Source organism: Diuraphis noxia, unplaced genomic scaffold, assembly GCF_037042655.1.
Source record: "Diuraphis noxia isolate RWA-SAM2 unplaced genomic scaffold, SU_Dnox_SAM2 contig0005, whole genome shotgun sequence".
NCBI lineage: Eukaryota > Metazoa > Arthropoda > Insecta > Hemiptera > Aphididae > Diuraphis > Diuraphis noxia.
The window spans coordinates 19,695,198-19,721,443 of NW_028301715.1; the positions used below are offsets into that span (position 1 = coordinate 19,695,198).

At 29.1% G+C, this 26,246-nt stretch overlaps 1 protein-coding gene across 2 annotated transcripts in view; it reads right to left on the minus strand.

Annotated features, from left to right (window-relative positions):
• The window catches only part of LOC107171486 (TWIK-related acid-sensitive K[+] channel 7), a 75,109-nt gene that overhangs the window by 7,866 nt on the left and 40,997 nt on the right, over window positions 1-26,246 (minus strand). For both annotated transcript variants that reach the window (XM_015521734.2, XM_089229070.1), the window contains exons 3-5: window positions 25,379-25,534; window positions 21,397-21,715; window positions 17,551-17,737 (exon numbers count right to left, since the gene is read on the minus strand). In XM_015521734.2, coding sequence (XP_015377220.2) covers window positions 17,551-17,737; window positions 21,397-21,715; window positions 25,379-25,534 — 662 coding nt within the window. The remainder of the gene's footprint in view (window positions 1-17,550; window positions 17,738-21,396; window positions 21,716-25,378; window positions 25,535-26,246) is intronic.

A 26,246-nucleotide genomic window follows, 5' to 3' on the forward strand; every position in this document is an offset into this window, starting at 1 on the left:
GCCTCCAAAAATATCCGGGAGCAATTCTAGAGAAAAAAAATTAAACGTATCAAGAATCAAGATATATTTAAGAGATGATTTGGCAAAAATAATATTTATGGACACAGTTTCCTTTTTTATTTTTTTGGTACGGATATTGCTGAATATTCGTCGAACCATGCATAGACGATGTGTGCGGTGCGGTGTACATTTATTTTTGACATCTCGTTTCGGCAAAGATCTATGTAGCGAAAACCATCATCTCGCCCTGTGCCTACATCTACATAATATTATTATATATTATATTTACCATGCGCACATTATTATAGGGTTTTTTTTTTTATTTTGAGGTTAGTCCACGCGTTTGCATTCGATGACGATTTTTTTTTTATCATCATCAGCGATGACGACGATGATGGCAACCCAATAAAAGGATTTTTGGTTGAATGTGTGCGCGCAGCGGATACGAGTAATCAGCGAAACAATTTATAGTGACGTACGCAGGATTTTAGGTATCGTTTTGTGGTTTTTGTCTAAGATTAATCTTCGATCATTGGGTAGGGGGGGGGGGGCTGCATCAACGCGAACATTAATTTTTGTTAAGCAGTTTTAAAAATAATTTATCAAAATAATTATGTACAGTTATGGTTTCAAGTTCATGCGTTTAGAGTCCATACTCAGATGATCTGATGATGGTCAGCTGTAGAGTCTGTCCTGGCCACCGTATAATAAACGTGGTAATTATCGATAATGCAAATATGGCAGATGTTTAAAAAATGTTGGGTTAAATCGATCGATCCAAAATAACACTCTAAAGCCATATAGCAGGATTCTCGATGTTGTTGCTATTCACAGCAGTTTATTTTATTATATCTATTATATTCAAATCGTGTAACAATATTAAAGTGCTCTGCGTGCAGTGTATTGATTACGGTGGGAAATAAGGTTATTATTTTTTTTTTTTTTGGGGAGAAGAAGTAGGAGGAAGACAATAATTCAGCGATAGAGTGGGGGTGGGGTGGGATTAGAACTCTACTCCTGCGTACGCCGCCACTGCCGGAAAGAGAGAGATAGAGAGAGAGCGTCTATAATAATATGAATGCATAATACAATAATATGTTACAGTATATGTATATGCCACCACCACCTACCCACCCACCCCACTCGCCCCGCGATGCAGAAGTTTATAATCATATATATTATTATTATTTACCGTTTCTCCGAGACACAGCGCATTACGGCACAATGTTGCGTACATAATAATCAACATTATAATATTATATATGAATCATACATAATATTCGTACACGTACCTAAATATATATATATATATATATATATAAATACATATATGCCTACGCATATCATGTGTGTTCCTAAATCGTATGATACAATTTATAATATATATAATATAACATTATATGTATTAACATTTACCGCCGAGCGTGTTTGTTCGGGAGACGCGATTTTGTTTTTTTTTTTTGTCCGTAAGAAGAGAAACGATAATAACTAGCTACGACGCGACGTTCGAACAATATGTATGACGGGTGTGTGTATACGTAACGATGGCGGACGAGTGGAACACAGCTGAATAATAATAATATTATTATTAGGTATACTGTGTATAATGTATTATATTATCACAACGCGAGTGTATTGTAATACGGTTAAAACGTAAGTATATAATATATAACATTGTTTTATGTACGTTATTTGGTAGGTATATATAACAGCTATATATATCTTCGCAGCATGTGAATGTGTGATCCATCATTATATCAAACGGCCGCCACGCGTATTCCCAGCGAATTCTTGTATTATCGTACGATATAATATTATTCGGTTTGAAGTTAATATTATTATAACGCTTTACAAAAATCGTTTTTATTGTTGTTTTGTTTTTTGTGTTCATAAGCGTTTAATGTCAAGACGAATTTGGAGCAGTGAAATGGCAATCAGTATAATAGGTACTCCGCGCAAAAGTTGCGTAGTTCACTTACATGCGCTGATCGAACAAACTTTGCAAAACGTTTCTAAAAATTATAAAATATCTTTTACTGCATCTAACGTTGAAAATAATTTAATAATTTATAAATATTATTCTACCTAAGATTATAAACTTAAAATACAGGTTGTTGTAAAAAAAAAAAAACGAATTAAAAAAAAATTAGGGTTAGTAAAACCAGATACGTAACTGCGTCATTAACAAAAGGTTTAACTCTCCGCATTATGTAGACAACCAATTTAAATTTATTATTTCCCTTTGAATGTTGATATTTTTCTTAAGTCTTGAGCCATTGGTTATCATGTCAGAAATGAAATCGACGATTAAAAAACAAACTATTACTTTTATTGTTCTGTGGTGTCGTCATATTATCATCATAGTATACAAATACCTATACTGTTCAAACTTCAAAGTAATCAGTATAAAATTTACGTATTATCGGTTGATTTGAACATGATGGTATCTATTTTCATACAATTTAAAACAACACTATTTTCTCAATAGGTACCAAACTCGTCCCAACCATATAATATCTGTTGGTCGTTTTTGCGACGTATATTTAAATGGTTTAAACTTTAAGAAAACATTTGTTTTCCGCGCAAAGAACATTAGAGACTTGGTGTAGCCAGAAAAATCCCGTATTATATGTGAATGTCGGCGTGGACTAGCGAACAGTGTGTTGTAATATATTCCGCGTGCAGTATGGGTAGGTATAATAAATGGGACTGGAGGGCCATAAAAATGCCGAAAATACATGAAACACGATAATGTCACTAACCATCCTGTGTAGGTATATAAACAATAATCCGGTCACGTGGCAGCGGAATCGCGCGTCCCACCCGCGGTGATTTTTGCGAGTGCACTAGACTACGACGACGAAGACGACAATAATATATATTTTACAACGATAATATATTATAACACACATGTACGCGCAAACACATAGGTATATATATACAATATACTGAACATACTACATTATTACATTATAAATTAGGGTCCTGCAAGTATACAACATGTCTACAGAGTGATTATTTTGTCACCCATAAACCGGAAGCAATATGTAATCTATTATATTAAGAGATACGAGGCATAAGATTAATTATTTATTTTTCTACACGCGTTTAAAAACATAGTTTTTTTTTTGTAACTATTTCAATAGTCATCATTTATATATTATATTATGCGGCATGTTTCTTTTTAAAATAATATCATGTCTAGGTAAATACTCACACTTACTATATACGTCGTGACGGAAATAATCGTCCTGTACAATGTTTACGAGCGCCGTTGCAGGGATGATTTGTGTCCTCGTGCCAGATCGTGAGGGGTCGAGTTTAGCGAAAAACAGGGTTTGACGAGGAAATCTCGTCGCGAGCCGACTGCAGAGGCTTACGTCGTCGGAGCTTCTGTTTTTGTCCTCTACCGATTAATACGACTCGCGGACCCGTCAAAATCACATCTCGAAACGACGACGCTTTTGTCCGAGTACGCCCCACTGAGTGATGTGTATAATACTATATCACATGTATGCAATATTACGTACATTGCAGCATTATATTATTATATGAAACAGTATGCAACTGGCGCCGTCAGTCGCGTGTTAGACACGGATGGATTGAATGCAGTAAAGTAACATTGCACGACGTGTAATTCTACATTTCTACATAATATAGTTTAATAGTATATTAATTTATTTCAAATATTACGGCGAGCAGAGCACAATTCATTTTACGAGTACATTAATCATACATTTACATTTAAATAGGTCAATTTCTAATTTAATATTAAAAAAAAAAACGATTTAGGTTAGTTAATAAATTATAGTTGTTCATTAGCTATGCACATCAATACATCATGCGTGATATTGGATTATTACGACCTTAATAGTTTGTGGAACAATTCAGAATTGAGAAGGTTCTATAAGAACGGAGGGAACGCTGTGGTACTTTAAAATTGATATTGGAGAGAAGAGTAAGGCCATCTATTAAACCGTCCAAGAGTTTATGTAAAAAAGATAAATTAACAGTCGATCTTCTATCGCCGATTGAAGTTAGGTTTAGCTCTCTAAGCACAAGGGAAATAGTCGTGGGGGCATCTTATGTTTTAAACTTTTAAATGAAAGTTCGGCTCGGATTTGGGTAAAATTCTTTTAAAAAGGCACTTGTAATAAATAAATAGGAACTTACTCAAAAACTTATGAAAAATATAGTACTCCGAATAAAGTAATTACAACTTTTATAGCATACGTCTATACTATACAAGTACTCCAAACAGTCCAAACACTTTTAAAAATATTAATTATTTTAGATACTTAGAAAATGATAAATGCATCGTGGAAAATTTGAAATTATATTAATTGTAAGAATATATTGTGTTATAGGTATAACTACAGTTTATTTAAAACCAGATGGTGCACTACTGCATTTACTAATAACTGATTTACTGATCACGTATGAAGAATAAATTGTTATATAATACTTTTGCTACAATTATTATATCAAATAATAGTATGACAATACTTAGATTTTATTAAATTAGAATTTAGTAATATAATTTCTTATAAAAACAAATTTTCCCTATAGTAAATGATACTGATTTGAGGTAGGTTTTGATTTGTTTACATTTTAAAAATTACATGGCCTGAATGATAATATAAAGTGCACAATCTGCAGGTCATATATAACCTGTGGTATGTAGAACTGTGATATTTAATGACTTAAAAAATAACAATATATTATAGTATCGTAAATTATATAAAATAAAAAATGCAATGCTTTATAATTGTATTGTGAATAAACTATTCCAACAACTTTAAACATAGTGTTCAGAATACAGTATTAATTATACTTTTAGGAAAACAGTATTCTAAAAGTATTCGGAATATTGCCAAGTCTGATATTCGTTATGGTATATATATATATTAGGTGTGTATATCTTACGTTATCGTTACCACGCCAAAGACGATATTATTATTTCAGACGGAGACGAAATTTACTGGCAATTTGTCGATACGCAACAACAAAGACTGGCACTGTTAAACGGATTCGGCGAGTGATTTGGCGTTGTATTATTGTATAGCCATCACGGGCCCATCACCGCGTCTTTTATTTATTGCGAAATTTGTTTCATTAATTGATTTGTTTTGAACGCCAATGTAAGATATGTAAATCTTGACTGTCGCGTACGTTTACGTGATCCGCGGCCACAATGGTGTACAATCAATAATGATTACCAACAGATATATGTACATTGCCACAAATATCAATAACGAAATCTAACGAAAGATCTGTTAAACAAACTGCGATTTAAATCATGAAAACAAATTTACTAAAATTGCTAGTTGAAAATTAATTTAAACGCACAATGTCGTCGAGAAGCGATCACTTTTTCAGGAAATAATAAACGTCATGTGGTTTTTTATCAATCATCGAATGTACACGTCGAAACGCGTTTTAGTGATAGTAATATTTAGGATTGGCGACAACAGCAAATTATCGCAATCATGAGTTATTTAAATTAAAATTGCTTGTTTTCTAAATAAAATAAATATTTTCTTAGCATAAAATATTGGTTTTAGTATTTCTAGTAGTACTATTGATGATAGTTTAAACCATTTCATACATAGGTTAAACGTTAAAGTAGTGAGTTTTTTAATATCTTTATTTTAATATTTTGAAATGAATATTTATGACGAATTTAGCACACAGAATAAAAAATAATTCGTTCCCGTTGATATGAGGTTATTAAATACAAAGCTATCAAACTATATTGATAGTGTGTGAAACGTGTTTTTTTTTAAAATCGTAAATGTTTTTCAATCTTCACTTGAACATAGTTTGCCAAAATGGCTTATTTCCAGAAAAAAAATGCACTTGCCAAAATGTCATAGAACTTTACTATTATTATTAGTTAATTTCTAGCCTACGCTCCAAAAAACGTCAAGTTACCTATATGCTTCCATAAACAAACTTTACTTCAAAAAACGATCACTTTTAGTAACGAGAATTAATAATAGATATTAAGTTAGATGTTTCGTAGGTTTAGATTATCACTAGCTCTTGTAATCATTGTTTATACTTTTGCAGTCTGCAGTCAATGTTGTACATTACGTTAAATTTAAGTCCTCCAACCATTTGGCTACTCAGAGTGGTACCAGAGTATTTTCAATTCTCTGAGATATTTTAGTTGAATGGTATATTTTTAGCCAAGTTCCATCGAAGTTGGATATAAATAGTTTGGTTTATTTTCATTTATATAATATAATATCGTCTTGTTATCTGGACCAACTTAGTCTACACTTTGCAATGAACGTTTTACTTCTATCTGTAATATTACTTTATACTTATAAGTTATAATGGTGTAGTACAGTAGTGTATATAGAATGAGTGCTCCAAATCTCCCATACAGGACATATTTGTCGAATGGAAATTTGACATGAACGGTACTTTAAACACTCTATTTTTGTAGGTTTATTTTTTTGAGTAAATCGTGATCATTCGCTAAAAATGAACTAAAGAGTGGAATTTATAGCAAACCCATTTTGAACAAAACGTATTCCGAAGTGATTCAGATAATAATATTACTGTGGAGACTGTATTTTGAATGTCTACAAAGACTATAATATTATGTGTTATACAGGACTACGCGAATTTCCTAAAAGGATCACTTTTATAATGCGACGATTGATTTCAAAATGCAATCACATCCACCCCTGAAGTAGCTCTCTAATATATTATCCATGTATCATTATAATATGTGAATAATGCCCTTTATTTTTTCTTCATATGTAATTCGAAGATTTGAGTGATATACTTCCCGAAAAATTCGACTTAGTCAAATCAAAACGGTTCGTTTTTTTTCATCCCCTTCATGACTTTGAGTTATTGCAAGGCAGACTGTAATACTTATTAAAATGAACAACTTGACACTTTTGTATTTTACGACGTCATCTTTTTCACGTCCGCTTTATTATTGCCATATCCACATCTTGTTATCATGGTTATCGGGCGGGACAACTGACAATGAGAGTAATGTACCCATAGATCTGGTTAGGTCTGGAGATCGTCACTCATCCAGTAATTTTTGACAATACGCGTTCTTAGTGCTTCATTATCTCGCATGTCTATATGCTATTAAAGTGAATATAATACGCACATACTTCTCTGTCTGTCTGTCTGTCTATTTCTCTCTCTCTGGCATCACCACAATTCTTAAAGAGTTTTTGTCACCATCGACACCGCCTTCCAATTTTCTCGATTTTGTAATTTTTCTTCCTAATTTACACTTTAAATGACGCAACTCAACCGTTAAGTCATAATATTATAAAATTGACATAGATGCATATTATATCTATAAAACGTTTAAATGGTTTGGTTTATGGCCTAATTGACTCAACATACTTGCTATCTAGAATAGGTTTTCGCATTCCAGGAACAACCCGTTCACAGGACCCTTACTACTTTGCTCCAGAAACAAGAAAATATTTAGATGATGACCTTCTGAGGAGAGTTATGTTCTTTAGTTAATAGTCAAACTAATTAAAAAAAAATTTTTTTTTTCTAAATTAGGTTTTTTGTTTTCATTATATTTAACTTTCTGGAGCTTAATACGTAATATTGTACAACTTTAAGTATAATTATACCAAATGTGTTATATTTATATATATATATGTTATAATGTACACTCATTAACATGTAATATATTGTAAAAGCCGAATGGCGCTTAATAATAATAAAAAATAATGAATAAATAAAAATAATTACAAATAAAAAGTAAAATTGCTTCGATATAATTTACTTTAGTATTGTATTATAATATTACGTATTGTACCAACTATAATAGGTACAATATAATATACTGTAATAAATTATATCCATAATCTACGAAATACTAGTTCACATTGTCGTATAATCATAGCTTTTGCGAGTTAGACATTTTTATTATACCTACCCATACTAAATAATATATAAAACATTGTAATCATATCGGTGACAATGACGTCTTATTAACAGCGCGGCGTTTGACATCGACGTGCAGTATTATTATAATTACGTGGGAGTAAGTGTAGTACACAATCGTCAATATAATATATTATATTATTTATACAATCGCGAAAAACTCATAATATAATGCTACATAAATGTATAAATTCTATGTACCCAAGACGGTTACGTAATATTGTTATTATTATTATTATTATTATTATCATCATATTATATTATACTTTGTATTGCTTCAGAGTTGATGTACAGCACGAACGCACGCGTATCTTTCTCAATGGAGTTGCGAAATCGATTTTTCGTTTCATTATGCTAAACGCGGTAATCGCGTAAATGCACCTACATAATATATTATAATACACACATAACATTTTCGTGTACAACCTCAACTGAGTAGCACGTTTATCGTACCCAATGGCGTAATTATAGAGGGGGGTATCCCCCACGAGCACTTTTTTTTTTATATATAAATAACCATAATTAAATTCTCGTAAGCACATGGTTTTAAAAGGTTTTAAGATTTTAAAATAAGAAATAATAATTCATGGAAATCATGATAGTTGAGATTTATTTTTATTTTACTCGTTTAAAACTACGACGATACCTCAAAAATTCTAATATAATATGACAAGAAAATTGTACGGCTCATAGTGTTAAAACATTGAAAACTTTGAAAATCATTATTATACCATTTATCTTATTTAATTTATAATAACTAATTAATATAATACTTTGATCTATGAAATTTAATGGCCAAGGGGTGTATAGTCCCTTATGATGCCAATACCAAAAATTCTAATATAAATAACAAGAATAATCTCATAGATATAGAACGTTCCAAATACAAACTCTCTACCAAAATAAAATATCCATGTTAATTAAAAACAATATTCTTTGTTAAAAGCGAATGAACCCTATTTTGACGAAACTTACGCTATACGATAATGTGAAAACAAAATTTGTTCATTAAGTACAAGAACGAAAAAACATAATATTAACATTCATCAATCACTATTATATCATCATTAATCACGAATTCATCTAAGGTAAAAGATAATACTCAGTGATGGATACTTTGAAGAAAATCATAGTAACAATTATTATATTTTAGATTCCTTGAGAAATAACAAATATGTATTATTAATCTTAAATAATTCGATCTGACTAATCTCCTCTGAAGAGCTTCACAAAACAGTAACTGCTTCGTCTCACTTTTGAATACATAATTTTATTATGTTAACTATTGGAAACAATATTGTCTGTATACATCTAAGATCTAACATGCCAATTATGGTTTCCACAACGATGTACGATCTACAAAAATAAAGACATTTATAACTGTTTATAAAATACATACAAAGATCAATAAAATCATTTTTTATAAAATACATTTTTCGAGTCAATTAGTCGATGTTCTCTTGATGTATTCAAATAATTCGACCAGCCCTTATCAAAATCTTTGTTGTAGATAAACTCTCACACTGCTAAATAATTTCAGTTACTTTACTTTATTTATTATTGCCACAAAAATTTAACGGCATATAAGATATTTTTAATTTAATTTAATTTTAAAAGGTCTTAATTTATTGTTCCGACTTAAAACATATTGCATATTATATCCAGTATATTCGTTAATAATTAAAGTTATCCAACACTTTTAAGCTATATTGTTCGGGATTAAATTATAGAGCATTAATATAACATAAAACAGAGTAGATATTAATAGCAGTGTTAAAATTTAAAAGACAATATAAAGATATATATATATATATATATCATTGTGTAATATTATAGTAAGTATAATAACATATTGGCTTAATAATTATGAACTTCGTTTCAACTGCTTAATAATCTACTTTATACTACAATGATGACTGCAACCTTAGCATCATAGCAGCAAAAGCATAATACAACAGTCCAAACTCAATTACAGCGTGCCACCATCAATGACCTAACGAAATCGTTCAAATATCTGATTTGGCGTTCTCTCCCAAAAAATCTCAAGGAATAATTTTCACCTGGTAATGCATAACTTTTTTCCTGTTGGCACCACTTCGTGGGAAGTCAACTGTAATGATACCTGAACCAATAAACAATAAAATCGGCGATACCTAATACAAGCTTTTAACATACACACCAATCATACATATCTCTTCATATCTCAGTATTATAAAAATTCCCTTCCATAGTAATCATTTGAGGCTCTAAATTTCATATTGTTACTTGAGTCTATAAGTCATAAAATAACATAGATACCTTGTAAGTTTCCTGGGATATTGTCAGCTGGTTCAAAATAAAGTAATCACCCAGTATAGCAGAACATATTAAATAGGTGTCTGATACATTACGCTTAGTAAACCGTATAATATACACATATTATTATACACCTTTGCATACGTCACACTTTCACGTGCGTGTCTATAATAATTAGTATTATTAATTTTGATAATAACGCTCGCTACGTGAAACGGGCACGCCCGCTCGATCAGAATCCAAAAAAGGGAGAATAGATAGTGTAATATTGTAATAATAATATAGTAGCACGCCGCCATTTGGTCTGGCGTGGCTTGATTGCATTTGGCCTGTAGCTATAAAATGTTCGGGGGAAATATTGTTTCGGCGGGACTGACCGCGATGTGGTTTTCGCGAAATAGAAATCAATATGCGCTGTCCGTTATACACACGATACATAACAGTCACTCATTATTTCAAAACCCATTCATACCCCAAAATGTGATGGTCTACTCTCCGCTTATCTCAAAAATTATAGCAATAAAAAATAACAATATAGTTTAAATAAATGTATTTATTCTAAAGACATGATATGCTCGATACGAGATAGGTAGGTAGGTACATTATATTATATATGCCAGTAGCTTCAAATTGATTTCGAAATATCTAAAATATTAGTTGTGGGATTGTTTTCCGATCAGAATTATTATTCAAATATTTAAACCTAACGTAAATATAGTATGAGTGTTAGGTTTCCTCAATTTATTATATTATACACGTCTATATGTCGTTAAATAACTAAAAATAAATACAAAATACGTAGGTAATATAATATGCTAAATAGGTTAATACTTATTCATAATTATACATACAAAAATAAATATATTTACCATCAGTTCATAATATTATATAAATAGAACCTTAAAAACGAATGCATATATTATAATATTCAGTAAAAATATTTTGTTAAAAACAGCATAATGTATTACAACTTATGTAATTGAAAAATAATAGTTTGTAAATACTAAAAATAATTCAATGAACAAAGGAATTGAAATTTAATAATATTGTTGTCTCTTTTTATGACAGATAAAAGTGAAGATGGACAACCGAATCGGATCATTTTCTTAAATAATCACCTCAAACTGGCTCAAAGTATTTACAGGTTAGAAATATGTAATATATTAAAACAACGCACTTAGTGTAAAGAGTAAAAGATAAAATTAAACGTTATAAACAAAATATAGTTGTTAACTCAACCATAACTCCTCCTCCTCCTCATAAAAAAAAAAAAACAGAAATTATACACGTGTAAGCCAATATAATTATCAATTATTTAGCTGATAAGTGATCTACAGTTTACACGCTTAATGTCATTTGCATTTGTATATTGTAATTTGTAGTACAACATGTATACTATAATTTATAATATGAGAGCACAGTATAATAATATAGGGTCTGAATTACAGTCGTTTAACCCTCAGCCCTATACTTAAAGTCTCTGATATCAGGTTAGGTATGATACCTAATAATAGGTAGGTAGTTAGAACATTTGAACAAATAAATAGAATAAAAAAATATTTTTTTAAAAACATTATGATTTATATAATACTCGAGATTAAAACGAATAAGTGGTAAACCAGTTATATTTTATTGAGTAAAGGTATATGTATACGTATATTTGTGTTATAAACGGTTTTAAGGACCAAGTTTTATTTTGCTATGAAGAATTAAAAATAAATATTATTTCAGGAGAAAAATATGAATTTATTTACGAAATGCATATTACAGTCGAAACTACGTTATTGCTTGCCTCGATGAGTCGTTGAAATAATCACGAGAAATATAGATGTTGTAAAAGTTGTCAAGATTATTCAGTATGTATACTGCAGTACTGCAGTTACTGTTGCAATATTTTAAGACCATTAACCAACATTAATTTGATTTAGATATTTTTTTAGTTATAAATCACAGTATGTAGTTGATAATAGTATACATAAAACAAACTTATCAGGGGTATAGTAGCAGAAGACTGCAGTAGTACCTACCACTACCATATTTGTCGTCATTCTGCATTTTCTTAAAAAAATATTGTCCAAGGAATTAAAATAGATATTATTATTTTTTTTTTTTTTATTACTTTAAAGCCTCAACAACTAAGGTTATTAGCTTACACATTTTAAAATATTACTTTTATATAGTATATACAGGTACAATTTACAATACATTTTACAATATTACAATAAAATTATTCTTGGTAGGTATGTGTAATTAAAGTAGGGGAATATCTAGGAAAACATATAGATATTATTGTACTAGCTTATTTCGGGCCAGTTCTAATTTATAAGTAAGATCATTTTAAAATGTACCTACATTATTAATGTAATATCAACACGAACAATTTAAACTTATTTGATGTCTGAAACAGCAGAGTGGTTTATAGGTTTATTGGTACCTACTTTCCCCTTTTTATTATTGCATACCCAGAAAGGATTTTAAATTAAATTAATTCATTTTTGTCTTTAATGTTTTTAATATCTGGTAATTTGAATGAATTTTTCAGCCCACAATAATTTGTTTATGTCTTACTGACCTTTGTGACGGTACTGTGTACTTGAATATTCGTAAAACATAATATCATCATTTTTATCATGTTGATGAATTAGGTCATGATGTGTACAAGACGTCACAAATAATATTTTGTGTGTGTGTGTGTGTGTGTGAGGATTTTATATAAAATATCTATAGAACAATATAACTTTACTTGGAAATCAACATCATCTATAGGGATCTAGATAAAAGCGGGATACTTTTCCACCAAAAAAATCGTGTTTTTTATTCAATACTCATTTTTCTAATAAAATGTTAAAAACATAACTAAAAGTATAATATCGATCCTTCTCCACACATTTTTTTTGGATTAAAATCTGGACTTGATATTTGATTTGTATAAGCCTTCTATTATATTATTATTTATTAATTTTAAGCATATTAATATTTTACTATATATTTAGACAACAGCGATTTTTAATTTTAATTTATTTCACACTTAGTGTTTGTAGGTACCTACGTAAAAATATTCCTGATCAGAATATGAAAGAGATGGGTAGGTATATTCAAATTAATAAGATGGTGAAAAGCACTTACTTCGATAATGGAGGAGAGTATACACATTAGAGGAAAACCGAACACGGTAGGTATCTCATTTTTGGAAGAAAGTAGATGATGAGCGCAGCCGCGGCGAAATAATTTATACTAAATATGAACAGCTAAAGAGAGAAGTTCCAGCAGGTGATCGCCATAAATCATAATGTTATTCTAACAACACTACAATCACAATAGTGCGAATAATAATAATAATAATATATTTGAACCTGGTAAAACGGCCTATTATAAAATGTTTAGTGGTGTATTCGAGAAACGGTCGAACTAGATTCGTGCAGCAGTTAAAATAGCAAAATTGCCGGGACATGTTTTTCTTGATGGGACGACCCTGTCGATATAAATAAAATATCAAAAACCACGTATGTGGTACTAAAACCAGTCAAGTGAACATAATATCACACGTACGCATTAAACGTATACATGAAATGAACCCTTTTCATAGTGTCACGCTCATCGTTTGCTCGTGTACATTGGGGTTTATTTTTTTAATCTTTTTACGCGTATATACTCGAGTATAAAATATATAAATATTTTTTTGAATACATTTTTTTTTTTTGTAATTAAAACGTGTGTGTGTGTATACGATGTATATATGCATTTTAAATGTAATTCGTATCAAACCTTTTGTTCGAATTATGTCAGCGGCGCTTCGGCCTGCGGGCAACCCCGCGAACAAACCGAATTTCCAATTTATTATTTAATAATAATAATAACTATATAGGAAGTGTTTTTCGATTTACTGCGCGCACGGTTATACATTTTTTGAACTGTCTGGCTGCTGTTCACACATAGATTTTTAAATTTAACAATATAATATAATACTTATACGCGCCATAATGAATAATTTTTCATCGGGGATTGTCAATTATTTTCACTGCTATGCATGGCTTGGACTGTATCTGCGTGGTGTGCGTGTTAAATGACATTATTGTTTAACAGCTAAAGCTATTGTATTATATAGAGTATATCGACACGAACGAGATTAGCATATGCCATACATATTATATTCCATCGCAATGTATTTATTTTGAACGAGGTACCTACTACAATTTCTTAATTAGTTTGAATGGTTAGAATGTAATTAATTTTAAGCGTTCAATCGTTATTTACACTGGCATACTATTAGGCACCTAGCTACACGATATATCATACTTGTATAATATACCGATATTTATTTAATACAATATGTTATATTATAAAGGTGTTGTGAATAATATTATGGCGATGACGAAGGATGATGACAATTTATACGGTCCAAACTTGAATCGTTATTCGTTATTAGTGTCAATAAAATGTATTATTGTATTGGAATGGTTCGAGTGCTCGGTATAACTGCAATCCATTTTACCGCATAAGTTTTAACATAAACTGTTTTTTAATTTTAAATATCATCATAATATTATACGAAGCACTGAAATCCAGTAAAAATAACACTGTCAAAATATTATTGTTTGATAAAATTTGTAATAATAATTCACGTGTTCTAAGAATTGTGTGTGTGTGTGTGTATTACTTTTTTTTTATAATATTTTATTACCGTCAACATTGTAAGTATTTTTTTCAAGTCATCAACGGTTTGAAACCTCACAAAGTCAGTATTATTATTATTTTAATCCTCCGAAACACAATCAATGAAATAACACTGGAAAGTTTTTAAAAGTTAAATTTTACATCGTCTTGCACAATGTAATAAGTAATAACAATGTGCCACTACAACGTAAGAAAAACTTTGCTTTTCAATCAAACTATAATTGCCTGTATACAATATAAAACGATATTTGCATAGAAATAATACATGTTGTAGTAGCGGTATGTATAAAAAGTTGCCTCTAAATATTTCCTTAAAAATTCAATACATTAAATGTATATATTTTTAACAATACCGTAGAATTAATTTTTTATTTACAACGAATTAGTTCTACTGTGAAACATATTAAAATAATGATAGTATTAACAGTAAATGGGCTAATGGAGTAGCATACAACCTATATTATCACTGGCTCACCTCATAAAATTGTAACACAATTTGAGCGTATACAACATTATATACAAATATAAACCCATCAATCCATATGAATGCATCTAACATAATACTATATGTGTTTTACACTTGTTTATCGAATGTACCTACAAAGTATAATTTAATATATCGTACAATTTAATACAATAAACGGAAGACGAACGTTTCCACGCACACATTTTGTAATTAAAACGATATTTTTTTAGGAAAAATAAAAAACCAACATTACTCTAAGTTTTATTCGTTTAATATATATATATAATATATATGTGTATGTGTGTGAACTACAGCAAATATGTCAATATCGAGGAACAATTAATAAGATCAGAATTTTAGAACAGTGTAGTATTTACATATATGGGGCTATGAGAGCGTCACGCGTCAAGTGAAATTCTGCCATGTTGATAACTATAATAGAATAGATATGTATATAAGAAGAATCGACTACAGGATCAGGATCAGAGTCGAGTGTGGGAATAGAAGCCAGGCTGTTATATTATTACATTTTTTTCCACTGATCATAAACGTATATAGTACCCTTATGTATAAAATATATGTAAATTGTATAGGTACGTGTTATTTTGTATACATTGGGGTTCTTATTTTTGAACGGTTTTTGTTAAATTAAATTAAAAACTAAAACGTTAACAAGAACATTTATAAAGCTTCATTAAAATATGAAGAACTTAAGATTACCTATTATTTATAAAAACAAAAATGCCTAAAGAGTCAAAATAAATTATCGCGAATTCATATAATTGTTGAATAAAAATATAAAATAATTAATAATTAATTATTGATTTAGAAACAATTGGTTTTTTTATGGTTATTCAAATGCATTTGACGAACTGTTGGCAAGTTAATTATATACATAACTTATATAATATAAGTAATATAAATGGATATTGTTATATTGTTTTATTGTAATTGTTCTAACATGCACTTTTCAAAATGAAATATTCATTATAACGTACCTACACTCTTCACAAGTTTGTTATTAATTTAAATCCTAATATTTGATATTTTTTTAAATGTTTCTTTATTGTAGTTTAAATTTTTACGGTGATAATTTGAAAATTCTGAAATTATATTACATTACATAACAAGCACTATGCGTCGTACCATATATTGTATACCCTTCTCAATACCATCTCGAGTTGTACGGTGCACCCTGTACTTATATTCTAACAACGTGATGAGACACTTGACATCGGCTAACATTTTTATATTGTATATTTGTTTATTAATATTATTATTTTAACGTGTTTTGATATTATAATTGACTCCAATAGACCATTAAATACATGTAGGTATTGATAATACATTAATACGTGCAGAATAACAATAACGTAACGCAACCCGCTCTGTATAACCGTATAGTGTTGCCTTGAACATTCCCCATCTGATGACAGTCCTACTGCGTTGTGGTTTTTTTCTGGATTTCTCCACTATTTTTCGACGTGTGATAGCTATTTATTGGACCGCATGTCTTGTATACGGATTTTATTATTGCATTGTGTTTTTTTCCCAACAGTATTTGTTCTACCTGCCATTCCCGAGGTATTCGAAACGAATACAAATATACGCGTAAACAACAAAATCGGATACAAACAAACGGAATTCTGTTCGTATGTAAATAATTTTATTATATTTAAACATATATGTATACTCTTCTCTAGGACATATGCGTCTTCCCTGTATTATATTCTAGTTGTTTGGCACATATTCAAAACGTTCCACCTATCGTTGTTGTGATAGTCTATCCCGTACTACCTACCTTATATTATATTCGAACCATCAGTTACGAGTTAGATTAAATAACCCGACATGCAGGTTATTACGAGCTTTTTCAAATAGGCCCTACAATATTTTTTTTTATGTTAGACACTATATTTTCACGTGTCAATCTTTAGTTTTCACAAATACGACTTAAAAGATTGTTTTGTGTTTCTTATAATATGGACTTTAATAAATTAAATTAAATTTAAATTTCCAGTAACTCCATTTAACTCTCCAATATATTATAAACAAATTTCACGTTTGCCATGTATTCGTATTCATGGGATTTTATTTGTTGGGGGGAGGGCGGTGTGAATTATCTTTTTAGTTTTTCATTTTTTACTGTATAAATTATCATTTAACATTACCTGTAAAGCTTCAGCCTCATCTCGTCTCTCGTCCTCGGTGTTCATCGTGACAAACCTGAGAACCAATAAGTCGAGCGACGCAGCCACAACTGCCAGCCCGAACAGAATGAATATCAACGTGAACGCTACATACTCGAGTTTGTCGTTCAACGTATTATTCTTCTGCAAGGCCACCATGTCACCGAACCTGCGAAAATTCCAAAATTATAATAAATACATATAATATATACCTAATCTATAACGAAGTCATCGTGATAAATAGTAAACAGTATCAGGAATAGACGATACTGATGTCAAATTGTCATACATTTCACTTTTCGACTGAGAAAATTATAAAAAAAATATTTTCATCAGTTTTGAATAAGTATCCATTAAGTGATAGATAGGTCAGCTTTGGGTGTGTGTTAAAGAGATATGAAAATAATATGGTTATCTATAAAGAAAAAAAACCGCTGTTATGCCAAAAATAATTAAAAATTTAAATATACATAAGAGTAGAAAAAAATATTTTAAATTTGAATGGCAATTTTTTTAATTTCTAACTCGATAAACATAATTTGTAGTAAAAATCATATTATAAGTAGAGACTTCTTTTTAAACTTTATAAATTATACATTAGCTACAGGTACTTGTATGTAAACAACTACATTCAACAAGCTCAAGTAAAACAAATCAGTAAAGTGAACTAAAATGAAAAGTAAGATATTGTTATAACAGTTATATAGGTACCAGTTTTTTTTTTTATTTGACTTCATAAAAATGTTAATTGGTAAGAACAAATATTTTCAAAATGTTAAAAATAATCAATAACTATAACTATCTATACGTTTATTGTGGACTTTTGTAAGTAACAATATTAGGATTCTTATATATTTATAATACATATTGTTCATTGAACAAAATAAACAATAAAATGAGCATATTTTTCGTGTAAAAATTCTACTGTTTATTTTATTTATTTTGTGACAAACATTGAAGAACGCCATTTTTTTTGACAGAAAAAACCTTATCCCTTTTCCACCAGACTAGATAATAATATTAGATTTTCTTTTCCACCTAAGGTACACTATTTTCCACCACAGGAAATATGAATAAATACATATTTTGATCTCAAAATAGTTTTAAAATAATTCACCTGATACAGTGATGACAAATAGAACCATATAAAATACACAGTAAAATAATTACAATATTTACTTATTAATACAAAACACATAAATTATTAATAATTGTTAATGGGGGTAAGTAGTAAGAAGTAATATTTGTATTGATGATTTATTATACATAATTCTACTTGAAATTGCTATAATATTAATATTTTGAAAAACCAACGAGGCTATAGATCTTTGGTAAAATAAGAAAAGTATTATAAAATATATACTTTTAAACATTTTTTGGTATAAAAACTTTTTAAAATAAAAGAAGTGTCCAAAAAGTTTTTAAAGTATCACTTCTGAATGAAAATCGAGTCTAGGTGGTACTTTGAAAAGGTAATTTTTAAATTATATCAATAGGCTCATTTTGTGTAAAAAAAACCGATCCTGTTGAAAAATTAAGAAATAATTCAAACAAACATAGTTTCTAAGAAATTATGGTTGTAAGCAATTTTTAAGCTACATCCAAAATTGTTTTTCAAAACTAAAATTTTAATGGAATGATTTATTTAATTGTTTTAAATTCAGTATCACAAAACACTACTAACTACTAACAATTGACGTGAGGTTAAATTGGAAAAAACAAAAACAATGATGCAATTACGTGTGCCACTATCTAGTGTATGTATCAAGTTTTACTGATTATTTTTAAAGTTATTTATATTCATACTTAATTTTTATTGTTTCAATATTGGAGTTATAATGATTATAGCCTCTAGAAGTTTCAATATTTAAATTAGCAATTATTGTCTACCCCATCAGATACTGTATGTAAAGGTGTATAGTGCGCAATGTGCATGGTTACAATCTAAAATATATTAAAACTTATGTATTATTATTTATAATTATAATAATAATTAAAAAATAAAGTTTTTTTTTTATTTATAAAAATTTTAACAATACCCACATGTATTATATTATAATATATACAGGTATATTAAAAGCATCTACTTATCACACAGCGAACATGAAAATTGTTACCAAAAAATTATCATTAATTAATCATATAATTATAATCTGTAGGTAACACAAATTAAATTATACACAGTAGTTAAATACATGCAAAAATATAATAATATTAATTTTTAGTTTCATTTTATTCTAATTTCCGTTACTATAATATTTGTTTATTTTACAAAGTTGAGATAAACTATCTTGAGATGTTATTAGTCAACGGGAGCAAAAATAATAAAATAAATACTTTTCAATAGAAATGATCAGCATCAAGTCAAATATTGATCAATTAAAACGTCATCAATATTTACTAAAAATTGTCGTTATGAGATTATCGTATTTCAAAAATAGAAGCGTCCAGTATGAAATTTATTTATACAATAATAAATTGACGTTCATGAAATCAATATTATGAAAATTCTTTGCAATTAACTGTTACACAATAAATATAATATATCAGTGGTTTTTTTAAAATTAAGTACTATAGATATTACCACTTAAAAGTAGGAATCAATGTTAAAATTAAAAAATTAAATAAAAACAATTAAGAAAAGCAACAATTTGTGTTATAATTATTGTAATATCAATAGCTTTCGCTAGTTCCTAGTTAAATTTCATTGCATACAATTACTACAATTTTTGTTTAAACTTAAGTATGTTCAAAAACGATATCCATTACATTTTTTAACACGAAAAAAATCAATAATTTCACAGATTACTAATACGATTTGGTTGTTGAAGTAATTTAAATGTTTATTAGTGCGATGAGTTTTTTAATGATTTTCAATCCATATTATTATCATCAAAATATTCGTAATAGTTATTATGGTCGTAATCATTATATTATTAAATAAATTATTATATAATTTAGTTTCACAATACTATACATCGATCCAGTGCTGATAATATTTAATTTACATTTTTTTTGTTTTTAATTTTAATAGTGTGAAATGTGATATTTTAGTCAGCGTGTGTAGATGTGTAGAGTGTAAACTACATAAAATTTAAAAATATTACCTACGTATAAATAAGTGGAAAATAAGTGGCTGTAGGTTTTAGCCGTATCGGCAGATTATTGCGAAGATCAGATCGAATTATTAAGCTCTAGCCATTACGTTATTATATACCAAGGCAAAAAAAAAAATTCTATAATAAAAAAGCAATCATACAATTTTCACTTTGTCAGCAGTGTGTTGTATTTATTTGTATCGTGTATTAATGTACCTAATACATATTACACGTTAATATATTATTACATAAATTGGTTTTGCAAACGAAGCGAATTTTAACTTTAGGATAATGCAATATAGCAAAGCGGTTAGGTAATCACGGTCGGACAATAAACGATAACAATAATAATAGAATCATGCACTATAATAATGGTGGAATAGTGATAATATTTATTTGTTCGTAGCTGGTCGTAAACAAAATCGGACCACTGCGAGGGAGATGTGCTATAATATCTACAGACTACAGATAACGCGAAAACGTCGTCTGGGGACTATTATTCGATGTAGATATTATGTAGGTAGGTTAAGTGAGGTTAGGTAGGTACATATATAATACGGAGTATTTCTCGATAATTATCATCATAATCTTCACCATCGCCATAATATATTTATAATCACTATTATTTGTGTAATATAGCTGTCATTATTATTATTGTCACCGTCAATAAATTTATAACTTCGTCGGGTCATACCGAAAAATATCTATGAGTGAATGCCATGTTAGTTACCCGATGGTAGTGAGCGTGACGAAGCAATAGTAGACCGAGTCAAAGTACGTCCAGCCCTCGTACGTGGAAAACGCCGTCGCGCCGCCCGCGATCGTCAGGCTCGACAAAAAGGACACGACGAAAATGAGATTGATCTCGGTGGCTTCGGTACGTTTGCAGCCAAGTGCCCGCTTCGCTTGTCTGATCACCACAGACGAGAATTTGTTCAGCTGCTCGCCGATGCTCTGGAACATGACTAGGCCAAGCGGTATGCCCACCATCGCGTAGAACATGGTGAACAACTTGCCGGATTTTGTGTTCGGTGTCGAGTGCCCGTAACCTGCAGGAGATGAAAAATATGCCGGGCGATTAATATTATATTAATTACACAGAGTGTACAGGGGAGATTTTACAAGGCATTATTTAAATGCGATTTCGGTGCTTACAAAATGGTACACAAAAAACGTTTTCAAATCCTCCGGACACGACCCTATACATATAGTAGTTAACTGATAACAATATTCTGTAAAACTCTTGGGTATGAATACTACGGCAAAAGGCGAAGGCAAGGGAAACTTTTTTTATAAAAGTACTGCGATTTTGGATTTCGTATACAATATTTAAGTATGGTGAATAGTTTATAAGGGAGGCCCTCTGGTATATTAAATTTATTTGTCGAAAAAAAAAATACGTGAGATGAAGGTGTTTTAAAGTTTAAAGCTTTCCGAGTAGGGCGTTTATGCTATGACATCATGTATTTACTTATATATATACGCCTGGTGGATTTCGAATTTCCTGACTCAGTCCAAAGTAGATGACGGGATGCCAATTACTGTATCCAAAACGTATATAATATAGTGTGGTTTTATTAATTATGAAAGTTAGAGTTTTGCCGGACAATCTACTAATGAATTAGTTTCGATCGAGTTTAACTGCACTCGGTACTTATTATGTTAGTTTCATCGGTGGCGTCGTAATTCTAAAACTTTATAGAAAATACACCAACAATATAAGATAAAAAATAAAAATAATAATATCTGAAGTCACTTCAGTATATTATTATACTTACTATCAATAGTTTTTCAACAAACGAGATTGAATTAGTGGAAATAATGATAACTCATTCTGAAATCAAATTGAATAAGGCGTGGATGTGATTTTAAAATACTGACACTCAAAGAGTGTCATCAATATTAACACATTGATATTGAATATAATATATTATTTTTAATAGGATCGACGTTATAGAAGGAATCGATGGTTTAATATTGTGTATATATTTTTATTATAGTATAAAGAAACAAAAACTGTGGTACAATCAATCAATATGAAACTGTTTCAATTTCATTTTTATCAATTTAAAAAAATTGTTTATTTTAAAAATGTCATTATATTTTATCAGTAGATTAACGTGGAACACCCACGCTTGGTTCATAATAATTAATTTTCTTTTCAATTGTTTTTATTGAAAATTTAAATTTTCCAATTTCCTTTGAGATTTTTGTATAGTGTAATATAAATAATTTTTAATATAATCTTTGGTAAATAATCGTTTTAATTTAATATTAGAATTAACTATACATTATTATATAGTATTATACATAAATTATATTATATTATATTATATTATACAGATATTATTATATTATATTATTATTATTTATTTTATATTATTATTATTATATTATAATATAATATAATATTATTATATTATATTATTATATATTATTATATTATATTATGCAGAAATTAAACAAATATAAAAAAAATATTTATTCAGGTATTTGCTATAGTATTAATAATGAAGTAATACTTTAAATTCTAATAGTGTAATGCCAAACTTTTTTCTTCAGCCAGTGTTATTGGAAAATTGATCTTTAAAAGGGTATTTATTATTGAGTCAGTGATCAGTTAAATGCACCGATATTTGTTTTTAGAATGTACCTAATTGTGCTTCTTATAAGGTTTGTTATATTTTAAGATGGAATATAGTTATTTTATTGTTTTTATCTTTAATACATTTTAATAATTGTAAATATTATGTGTAAATTAATTTGATATATTTTATTTTTTTAGTATAAATAAATTGTCATACATCAGTTATCGCACATCTTGATGCCTTTATCCACTTAGCCAATAGTTCAATTAGCTATACTAACTTTCACAAGTATGACCAGGCGTTGTACCTTGTACCGTCAATCGTCATTATTTTCAACATCTCAAAGTTGAAAGTAGTAGGATATCACAAAAAACCTTGACATTGATATTGTGTGTGACGATAAAAAGACCAACCGTTTGAATATTATTCTTAAGTTCTCGGATGGTTTTATGAAAAGTACTCATATATAGTAGGTAGCTACTATAGTATTCAACAATGATAACCGGTATTTAATAAAATAGGTCAATAAAACGAAAGGTTTAAAGAGAAAAACGAGTTACGACATATTAATACCTAGGTAACTGAAAGAACGATTCCTATTCGGCAGTAGGACTTTTTTTTAACCACATGGCCATGTAAATATAAAGTTTTTTTATTATTAATAAATTAAATATATAATAATTCAAATATTTTCTTACACAGTTTGTCCATTAAATAAAAATGAAAACAAATTCCTGGTACCTTTCATTGCTCTAAAGGAAATTTAATCGATTTGGTGTTTCATGGTATTTGAATAAATTCTATATTATATTATATAACAGCATATTTTTACTTTGGCTGAAAAAATAACATAAGTGTTCTAACAATATTATATTATAAGTCCCCGAGATTCTATAGTTGAAAAAAAATATTAAGTGATGTAATATCTACTATAGTTCCGTGGAATTAATGTATAAATATATTTCATAAACAAAAAAAATGGTCTTATTCGATTTGAAAATAAAAGCGTATAATATATATTATATTTCATAACTCTAATACAAACTGTTCAGTGATTAATAAGTTAAAAGAGTGTAAAATTATAAATCATTAGATTTAAACTTGAGTATCATTATTGTTGAACAAAGTTAAAAAGTATTAACATGAAAATAATAACAACAAAAAGAAACTCTAAAAGTTTTTCTCTGAAAATTTTTTGTATTATCATTGCAGTAGCGTGTTGTTTATGTTTTAAAAATTAAGTGGAGGGTAAAAAATCTGAGCAGGCACAATGTGGAGCGTTTTTAAAACGTTCGAGGGAAATCAAAGTGCACTTCGCTGTGGTATACTTAAAAAAGGTGCAAAGTATTTTAATCCTTAATAATCCTTTAAGAAGCAATGCTATTCTCTGTCTACAGTAGTTGATATTGAATTAAGTATATAAAGCAAAAACCTTTACCTACATAATATTAATATACACACACTCATACAGAAGTAAATATTATTATAATACTATATAGTATATACCGTGTGTTCACCAATCAAGGGAACACTGAACTTCTCCGGCCGGATTATGTTGGAACAAATCGATTTATTTTTTTTACAGACTAGTGGTACATAAATACACATTTTCAGATAAATTTCAAATTTTTAACCCTCTCGGTACGCGCATGCGCAATGCAACCAATTATTTTTGTAATAGCAACCGGTATTTTTGATACTAATTTCGGATAGACTGAATTTTTTAAGTAATTTTAAGCAATTCAAATTGTAAAATAAATAATACATTTTTACAATTCATTATAAAATGCTTAAAACCATTTATAATTATTTATTGTTGGTTACTTTTTGAAAAATTTTACGTATTTTTTTTTTTATACTTGTTATAAATAAGATTAACATAACATGGATATAAATTTATTTAACGAAAATTTATTACAACTGTATACGTAAAAATATTCAAAAATTAACCTATAATAAATAATTATAAATGGTTTTATGCGCATGCGTAGCGCTAGGGTCACTTTATGAACAGAAAATAAATAAATAAATAAAAAATATAAATTTTAACAAAAGTTATTCCAAAAGTTAGTTCTATCTGTTACACCTTGTGTACCTATATATAGCATTATAAACTGTACGTACCGATAGTCGTGAGTACCGTTGTAGCGAAGTAAAATGCTCCGGCGAACTTCCACTGCTGTCCGGCCTTGTGAGGTTCTGACTTGAGCACAATCGTCTCGATCAGCCGATAGTCGTCTGTGGATATGTTGTACTTGTTGAGGATTATTCCTTCTATGGCTGCGTTTACAAAAAAAAAAATAATAATAATAAATAAAAGATGATGATAGTTTTTTAATTCAGGAATCTATATCCGAAAAAATTAATACTAAAACGATCTTAGTTGCGTACAAAGTCTTATATCTAATAACTTAATACTCTCGATCCATCTATCACAAGTTCCAGATCATTAAAATATTTTTAAATGGGTGTATGCAACTGTATTAATTGAAGTACCACAGTACCTGATTAGGTTATAGTTTAATAATTTAAAACTTTAAAACTTTTTAGTGTTAAATACGTGTCACTACACTAACACGGTTATTAGAGACGTGAGTGTATTAGAAATATTCAGCGGTTATCAACATATTTTTTTATCGTAGAATGTAATCTATCTACAGGTACGAAGTACTCCCCATAATGGGCAAGTTGGTGTTTCAATACTTTCCCGAATTCTGTATATCAAATATATTATAAAACCAGCCTGTACAAACAAACACTATATGCACAGTAGGTACCTATAAGTATTATTATTACCATACACGTAAACATACATAAATACATATTGTAAAGTAGGTACTCGACTCTGTCACATAGTTTTTCTCGCGACTCCTTGACCCAGTTATCGCTACGTCTACGCATTTGTGTATAAATCGTTGACAAAAAGGAAAAAAAATAGTCCCTTTTCATGAATGTTTTTTTATATTGCACTCCTTGGACCACAAACATGTGC